General features: G+C 48.2%; 1 protein-coding gene across 10 annotated transcripts in view; it reads left to right on the forward strand.

Annotated features, from left to right (window-relative positions):
* MAST4 (microtubule associated serine/threonine kinase family member 4) overlaps positions 1–9,447 on the forward strand; it is a 619,799-nt gene that overhangs the window by 604,694 nt on the left and 5,658 nt on the right. For all 10 annotated transcript variants that reach the window (XM_010845550.1, XM_010845552.1, XM_010845553.1 and 7 more), the window contains 3 exons: positions 2,951–3,087; positions 5,806–5,987; positions 6,319–9,293. In XM_010845550.1, the coding sequence (XP_010843852.1) occupies positions 2,951–3,087; positions 5,806–5,987; positions 6,319–9,293 (3,294 nt within the window). The remainder of the gene's footprint in view (positions 1–2,950; positions 3,088–5,805; positions 5,988–6,318; positions 9,294–9,447) is intronic.

A 9,447-nucleotide genomic window follows, 5' to 3' on the forward strand; every position in this document is an offset into this window, starting at 1 on the left:
GATAGTCTATATATGTCAATACTGCTTGTGGAAAGGGACATTTGTACAAAGCTTAAGGGTACGCTCTGATTCAACAAACTCCAGCCGTAACTTTCCTAATGAAAAATGTTAAGCATTTTACTATATTTATCTCATACAATGTATATGATATTTTTAAAACTGGACTGTATCAGGAGGGATAGCAGTGGTTCAGGCTTAGACTGCTCGTGGGCTCCAGCAGCCCCAGTGATCACTGTGGCTCCGTGTCCTCTCTGATGTGATATAGTGAAGGATGGAAGAAGCTCGATGACGGACCAACGCCCATCACACTGTTGCCCCTTTCCTTCCCCTGAGGCATTTAGGGAAAACCGAAACGTGAGGCTGGCCTCAGTCAAACTGTGAAGAACAAACCCCATTCCAGACCCTTTCATCCTTAAACGTGGAGTTTTCAGTTTAAAGAATAAATTGAATGCCAGTCTCTACTACCAGATAAAGGTTTACTTTGAAAGTTTTGGCATCTGCTTATAAATATAAGACAAGTAATTTATTTTTTCAGAATGAAAAATATCTTTTTCCCGTGTTCAAATTCAAATCCCATCTCCCTAAAATATATATATATTTTTACAGTTATGGCACAAAGTATGGGATTATATGTTCTTAAATATATAAAGAACTCAAAAATCATTAATTTTCAGTTGATTATTGATTTTTAGATACAAAATTGGATGTAAGACATGAACAAATCCTTATCTACAGAAATAAAAACAATGAAAAATAAATGAGACGAAATCCAGCTTTGTTAATACCCAAAGAACAAAGATTAAAACTTGATGTAACTTTTTCCTATAAAATTGGCAATTTATTTAATATTAGTATTCAGTTCTGACAGGCGTGTGCTAAGATGGGTCCTCATGTGCTGCTGGTAAGAGTTTAAATTGACATGAACTTTCTGGAAATTAGTGCATTAGTGTGTACCACCAGTCTTTAAAAAGTTCAACTAGACCCTCCAATTCAGTGTATTGAGTCTAGTTAGATAATCTAAGGAAAATATCAGAGGTTAGGACACTAATTTATAAATAAAGATACTTATTTCAACTTTTACAAGAATTGGAAAATAGAAAACAAGAGCTATAAGGAAACAGTTAAATTGTGATTTACCTATCTCATGGAACACTTTTAAATAGCCAGTAAAAATTATGTGAAGGAATATTCAGTGATAAAGTGCAAGTTTTTCAAAGTTATGAAATGTGAAGTGAAAGAAAAACTATTAGATTAAGATTAAAAATACTTATAAAGTATGTCTACATATATATATATGCATAATTTTTACATGCTTAATAAAAGACTAACAGGAAATATACAGAAATATTACCAGCATTAGCTGAGTGGTAGGCAATGGCACCCCACTCCAGTACTCTTGCCTGGAAAATCCCATGGGCGGAGGAGCCTGGTAGGCTGCAGTCCATGGGGTCACGAAGAGTCGGATACGACTGAGCAACTTCACTTTCACTTTTCACTTTCATGCACTGGAGAAGGAAATGGCAACCCGCTCCAGTGTTCTCGCCTGGAGAATCCCAGGGATGGGGGAGCCTGGTGGGCTGCCGTCTATGGGGTCGCACAGAGTCGGACATGACTGAAGCGACTTAGCAGCAGCAGGCTTCTCAATGATTTTTTAAAATATATATACATTATTGTTTCCTTCTAATAATGGAACGTATTACTTTCCAAGTTGGGTGGAGAAGTGGATGTTGATATTTAAACAATCTGTTCTTTCAGTCCCCTGCCCCACCATACTCAACTCCCCATCTCTTAACATCACTTAGATCTGAGTTGCTAGGCATCTTCCAGGCATAGGCCTTTTAAAAGGCCCTTCTATGTATACTTCTTATCTTTTTAAGGTAATCAGGACCATCTGTGACTTTGAAAGGATATGATTCTCCCTTGGTTATTAAGAAATTCAAGAAGAGATCAGTGAAAGTGAAGTGAAGGGGGAGGGTTCTGCCCACCTGTCCAGGGCACCCCCTCACCCTGGCCCTTGACTCTGCTCTCAAATCCACCCCTAGGGCCTATCCAGCAAGCCTCAGTCCCAGGTTCAAGTCGAGGGGCACAGAAACCCCCAGGAATGACCTTACCGCTCCCGACCTGACAAAGCAGAGGCTGCTTTACACCTGCTGGCATACACTTTCCAGCTCTGCTGGGCTGACAGGTTCTGGTGCTAGAAAACAAAACTAAAAATAATTAAAGATAAAAGTCTCATTCAGTTGTGCTGCTTTATGATTTCTAGGTCAAAGGAAAAACACAAAAAGGAGAGAAAAGAAAAATAAATCAACCAAGAGCAGTGTCTCTGGGCATGTTTACACTTAATACATATGCATGAATGTAACTGTTTTTTGTGGAGCCCTTTCCATGTGTCACTCTGGGTGCTAACGGCTTTACACACTATATCCCCTTGATCCTCAGATGAGCCCTAGGAGACAGGTGTGACTCTGCTGCAACGTGGTCCAGAGGAAAACAAGTGCTCAGGTCACAGGCTCAGATTTAAACTCAGCTCTGCTGGGCTTCCCAGTTGGCTCAGTGGTAAAGAATCCACCTGCCAATGCAGGAAACGCAAGAGATGCAGGTTCAATCCCTGGGTCAGGAAGATCCCCTGGAGTAGGAAATTGCAACCCACTCCAGTATTCTTGCCTGGAAAATTCCACGGACAGAGGAACCTGGAGGGCAGCAGTTCATGGGTTGCGAGGAGTTTGACTCAACTGAGCACAGCAGCTGTGGGATCCACATCCCGCCACCTTAAGGAGACCTCACATTGTTTATTTCCACCCCGTTTACCAGGACTTCACTACCTGAAGGCTCCTTGCCACGTGGTCATGTCCGTCCTTTTGGATGTTTATTTGTCTTTGGATCTCCTGTATCTTTTCTGGCCTTGTTTCATCACAACATTTCCCTTTAATACCACCTCATTTTTTTATAGAGTGGAAATAAGGTGTCAATCACGACCACCCCATTTGAAAACACATCAATCAAAACGGGACCGGCCAGGAGAAACAGCTATAAGAGCCGGATGGTGAGGCGGAGCAAGAAATCTAAGAAGAAGGAAAGTCTGGAAAGGTGAGTTAGAACCATCCTCTTCCTGGGTTTGGTGTGTTCCCACACTGAAGGAAAATTACTCCTCACTTAATTTAAATGCTTGCATGCGAGGAAGATCTATTTCTCTGTAAGACATGTTGCCTTGTGGTTCACATGTACTTATACACTAGAGTTTATATTCATTCATAACAGCATTATGTTTCATAATGAAAAGATTTATGTAGTTACACTGTAGAATTTAGATTACTTTTTCTCATGTGTGAGAACCATGAAAAGCTCTGCTTTTTCTTAAGTTTCCAGACTTCATTTCAGTTGGATTTGAAGAACTAAAACTTCAGGTAGCTTTTAGCATTAAATCTATATTTAATATATTATATCTATCTATCTATCTATATATATTATATCTATATTTAATCCATCTAAAAACACCAGGGAAGCCGTGATAGCTCAGTGGTTGGTAAAGAATCTACCTGCAATGCAGGGGATGTGGGTTTGATCCCTGGGTTGGGAAGATCCCCTGGAAGAGGGCATGGAAACCCACTCCAGTTGGGTTGCCTGGAGAATCCCATGGACAGAGGAGCCTGGCAGGCTACAGTCCATGGAGTCAGGAAAGAGTTGGACATGACTTAGCAACTAAACAATAGTAATAATAAATAATCCAAAAACATACAGTTGCTATTTTTGAATGCCAGATATTCTAAGATAACTAGATCTTCAAAGCATCCAAATAAGCCTAGAAATAAAAAGGCTTTGTTTTACTGCCTGAAGGTCTATTACACATTAGCACTATGAAAGGCATCTGAGTATCATTTAGTGCCCTGTGTAGACACTGGTGAGGGGTGTGTCCGTGTGTGTGTATGTGTGTGTGTGTGGAAGTTTCTTCCAAACAATTGTCCAGATGTGCTCCCTGCACGAGGAGACAGTATCTTGACTCTACCCACTTGAATTTGGTGCTTTGGATCACAGTATAAGGACTTTAGTGCGGCTGCTGCTGCTGCTGCTAAGTCACTTCAGTCATGTCCGACTCTGTGAGACCCCATAGACGGCAGCCCATGAGGCTCCCCCGTCCCTGGGATTCTCCAGGCAAGAACACTGGAGTGGGTTGCCATTTCCTTCTCCAATGCATGAAAGTGAAAAGTGAAAGTGAAGTCGCTCAGTCGTGTCCAACTCTTCGAGATCCCATGGACTGCAGCCCACCAGGCTCCTCCATCCATGGGATTTTCCAGGCAAGAGAACTGGAGTGGGGTGCCATTGCCTTCTCCGGATTTTAATGCTAGAAAAGAAAAATATGCAAATGAAAAAAGCAATGATTGTTAACTCCAGGAAAGACAAATTTGTATAAGAAAGGAAAATAGAATTATGCTTTTCATGGCCAAACTATGAACAGTATTTATTGTGTAAAATAAAGTATCGACCTTTTGTTCCTAACCAAAAATTTGGTTTAGCTCAACTGGGAGGAAATGTGCTTGTTTAGAAGGGGAATAGATTGTTATAAGGGCTAAATTTTCATCTTCGGTGGTAGGAAATCAACAGATAATTTCTAGGATTGAAAAAACAGCATAAGCACATTACATAGAAATTTGCAGACAGCTAAAAGAGTAGAAAGAGTTTCACTGGGGATCGGGGACAAGGCAGAACAGAGCTATTTTTCATTATAAGCTTATAAAGCTATTTGACTTTTTGACCCAAGCACATTTATTACTGTGATTAAAAGTACACATCCGTGCACACACACACATACATTGTTATCCTTTTTTTTTTTTTTTTTTAATGTGAGCTTTATATTTTGAGTGTGTGTTGGGTCATATAGAACACACTGCTTCAAGGGATAGTAGAGTGGAAAGTGTGTGACTCAGCCCCTGGAGATGAAGGAACCCTATACCTGCTTTTCAAAGCCATCTGAAGCTGTGCTTTTAACTTTAGGACGTGCTTGTTGGCACTCACTACACATTTGCCCTCTGCTGAAGCGTGGTGTCTGCTGCCCTGCTGATACGATAAGCTTCAGTTCACCTTCCTCAGTTTTTCTGTGTAAATGAACAGCCTCCATTGTCCATAGGAATATTCAGGAGTTCACAATGGAATAAGCACAGCAAACAGCCCCTCAAGGATGAAAGCCTCTACCCAGCAGATCACCATTAAAGAATCCAATATTCCAAATGACAGTTTTTCTTACAGGGATTTACTTTGTACTGTCTCTTAATTTAATTGTGTCAGTGTGTTCAGAGCTATATTCTTGGAAGCTTTCAGGCAAAAAACAGTATCCTCTAAAACTTGACATACAAATAAATGAATAAGCATTTATTCTTAGTTGCTCAGTCATGTCCAGCTCTTTGCGACTCCGTGGACTGTAGCCTGCAAGGCTCCTCTGTGCCTGAAATATTCCTGACAAGAAGACTGGAATGGGTTGCCCTTGTCTTCTCGGGATCTTCTGAGCCCAGGGATTGAACCCGGGTCTCCTGCATTGCAGGCAGATTCTGAGTCACCAGATATATTTTCCTATTTTCACAACTTTTCTTAAAGTGCTTGAAATTAAGAGGGTTTCCATTGTGTATTCTCAAAGCCTCTTCCTTTCTAAGTCATAGGAAAGTTTTGAATGTAAAAGTGGAACCCTTCTCTTTAAGAGGACCTGCCATCATGTCACTGTCTCTGGGTGTACTGAATCAGTGCATTGGTGCTTTGGGGAAGGGGGGGTGGTTTTGAATGTAGAATCTGAGCAGTTTTCTCCTGTTTTCACTCTAGGAGGAGATCCCTTTTCAAAAAACTAGCTAAGCAGCCTTCTCCTTTACTCCACACCAGCCGAAGTTTCTCCTGCTTGAACCGATCCCTGTCATCAGGGGAGAGCCTCCCAGGGTCCCCCACTCACAGCTTGTCTCCCCGATCCCCTACACCCAGCTACCGTTCCACCCCCGACTTCCCATCCGGTGAGTGAACCTCCCCTCCTAGCAAGAGTTGAGGGGCTACCAGCTGAGATCCTAGAAGACAAGCTTATTCCAGCTTAAAGAGAGAAGGTGGGGATGTAACTGACAGAGAACAGGATTGACAGGAAGGTCAGAAGATATAGCTATTCGGTCCCTTAGAAAAGACAGGAAGTACTGGGTTAACCTTTGGGGAGGTTTATCTGGAAAGTATTTATTCACTAGACTGAGATGCTGAGACAGTTCACTGCCCTTATCTAAAACAGCTCGGGTCGGAAAGCCTGGGAAGAAAGGGGAAGGGGGCTCTTGCTCACAATGTCCTGTTTCCCACCCACAGGCACTAACTCCTCCCAGAGCAGCTCCCCAAGCTCCAGCGCTCCCAACTCCCCAGCGGGGTCAGGACACGTCCGGCCCAGCACGCTCCATGGTCTGGCGCCCAAACTCAGCGGGCAGCGCTACCGGTCAGGAAGGCGGAAGTCAGCTGGCAGCATCCCCCTGTCTCCGCTGGCCCGGACACCCTCTCCGACCCCACAGCCCACCTCCCCGCAGCGGTCCCCATCCCCTCTGCTGGGGCACTCACTTGGCAATTCCAAGATGGCTCAAGCCTTTCCCAGCAAAATGCACTCCCCACCCACCATCGTCAGGCACGTCGTGAGGCCCAAGAGTGCAGAACCCCCTCGGTCCCCACTGCTCAAGCGCGTGCAGTCAGAGGAGAAGCTGTCTCCCTCCTATGGAGGCGACAAGAAGCACCTGTGCTCCCGCAAGCACAGCCTTGAGGTCACCCAGGAGGAGGTGCCGCGGGAGCAGCAACAGCGGGAGGTGACCTTGCAGAGCCTGGAGGAGAACGTGTGTGACGCGCCTGCCCTCAGCCGGGCCAGGCCCGTGGAGCAGGGCTGCCTGAAACGCCCCGTGTCCCGGAAGCTGGGCCGCCAGGAGTCTGTGGACGAGCTGGACCGAGAGAAGCTAAAGGCCAAGGTGGTGGTGAAGAAACCTGACGGGCTCTCGGAAAAACAGGAATCCCGCCCGAAGCCCCACGGACTCGGCAGTGACTTGGAAAACCTCTGTGCTTTTAGGCTCGAAGAGAGAGACAAGAAAATCTATCCAAAAGCTTCAGAGAGGTCAAATCATTTTGAAAGCAAAGCAGCCGTGCAGGAGGCCCAGCCCCTGTGCAGCCTTTTGAAAGATGCTCTCCACAAGCAGGCCAATGTGCGGGCCAGCGAGGGTGTCGCCTCTGAGGGGGCAACGGCAGCTGGGGACCACGGCCAGGGCACCTGTGACCTCAAACGAGCCTCGACGCACAGCACCCTCCAAGACGGCCTCTGTCACACCACCCACAGGTCCACCTCCGGGAAGGGGGACACCGCAGAGAAGGCCCCCCAGGCCAAGGAGGGTCTGCGGTGTGAGAAGTTAGACGGCAAGTTGGCCAACATCGATTACCTCCGAAAGAAGATGTCCCTCGAAGACAAAGACGAGAGCCTCTGTTCTGTGCTCAAGCCCAAGGTGACAGCTGGTGCCCAGGACTGCCTGCCTGGGAGCCTGGGCCGGCCCGTGGGAGGGCAGCAGGAGGCCCCGCCAGCGTCCGAGGCCCGCACACCGTTCATCGGCAGCGCCCACGCGGCTCAGCTCAGCGCCGTCTCCTTTGTCCCTCTCAAGGCCCTTTCTGGCCGGGTGGACAGTGGAGCGGAGAAGCCGGGCTTGGTTGCCCCAGAGTCGCCTGTCCGGAAAAGCCCCTCCGAGTATAAGCTGGAAGGGCGGTCTGTGTCGTGCCTGAAGCCCATTGAAGGCACCTTGGACATCGCTCTCCTGTCGGGACCTCAGGCCTCCAAGACAGAGCTGCCTTCCCCGGAGCCTGCCCAGAGCCCCAGCCCAGGCAGTGATGTGGAGTCCCCCATGCCCCTCGCTCTCCCCAGCAGCACAGGGAGGAAGGCTGACACTGCGGGTCAGAGAGAGTCCTCCCCTGCCGGCTTCAAGGTGAACAAATCCTACCTGCTTGAGCCCCGGTTCCCACCGGCCAGCCGGGGTCTGCAGAGTTCACCGGTGGCTGCCCCGCCTGACCCAGAGCTGAAGCTGGACAAGAAGGTCTCCCAGGCAGCCCGTGCCCCAGCGACCATCATGGAGAGCCATCCCCAGCGGGGAGAGGGCCACCCCAGCCAACACCAAGACCACAGCCCCGACGTTAAGCTCCTTCCCTTCCCAGGGCAGAACCTCCAAGGTGCCAACACGTCTAGATCCCGCAGCCCACTCTTGCCTGAAAGTGTCCCCCCTAGAGAGAAGCCGAGTGGGAGAGAGTTGTCCGAAAGGGGCCCTTCCATAGTCGGGAGCGAGTGGTCAGCTGCGAGGCCCGACATCCGCAGAGACCCCTCCAAGGAGCTGTGTCCCCCAGAAGCTGCTGAACCCAGCGACACCTCCCCACCCCTCCCTGTGGTGGGGAGGACCCGCCCGGATGTCTCCACCCAGACCCAGGCCTTGGAGAAAGCATGCGGGCCTTGCGGGAGAGCAAAGCCCAGAGACGACCGAGAGGAGGTGAGGCTGCCGGCCAGAGAGGACTCCTCTTTGCGCTCTGCGGGGGCTCCTTGTGAGAGAGAGCTGGGCGCAGAGAGAGGCCTGGAATCCAAGATGGAACCTGCTTCTACCAGGTGGTCTCTGGAGCCGCCCAGGCCAGAGAGTGAGAAGAGTGGAAGGCCTTCTGGTTTCCAGTCTGTGCAGAAAGACGGTCCCAAGGAACCGGAGAGGAAAGAACAACCTCTGCAAAAGTACCTCACCAGTTCTCAGCCGGGTCCCAAGGAACCGGAGAGGAAAGAACAGCCCCTGCAAAAGCACGTCACCAGTAGTTCTCAGCCGGGTCCCAAGGAACCGGAGAGGAAAGAACAGCCTCTGCAAAAGCACCTCCCCAGTAGTTCTCAGCCGGGTCCCAAGGAACCGGAGAGGAAAGAACAGCCCCTGCAAAAGCACCTCCCCAGTAGTTCTCAGCCGGGTCCCAAGGATCCGGAAAGGAAAGAACAGTGTTTGCAGAAGCACCTCACCAGTAGCTCTCAGCTGGGTCCCAAGGAACCAGAAATGAAAGAACAGCCCCCACAAAAGCACGTCACCAGTAGTTCTCAACTGTGTCCCAAGGAACTGGAAAGGAAAGAACAACCTCCACAAAAGCACCTCACTATTAGCTCTCAGCTGAGTCCCAAGGAACCAGAAAGGAAAGAACAGCCTCTGCAAAAGCACGTCACCAGTAGCTCTCAGCTGAGTCCCAAGGAACCGGAAAGGAAAGAACAGTCTCTGCAAAAGCACCTCACCAGTAGCTGTCAGCTGAGTCCCAAGGAGCCGGAAAGGAAAGAACAGCCTCTGCAAAAGCACGTCACCAGTAGCTCTCAGCTGAGTCCCAAGGAACCGGAAAGGAAAGAACAGCCCCCACAAAAGCACGTCACCAGTAGTTCTCAGCCGGGTCCCAAGGAACCGGAAAGGAAAGAACAGT

Source organism: Bison bison, unplaced genomic scaffold (genome assembly GCF_000754665.1).
Source record: "Bison bison bison isolate TAMUID 2011002044 unplaced genomic scaffold, Bison_UMD1.0 scf7180017864218, whole genome shotgun sequence".
Taxonomy (NCBI): domain Eukaryota; kingdom Metazoa; phylum Chordata; class Mammalia; order Artiodactyla; family Bovidae; genus Bison; species Bison bison.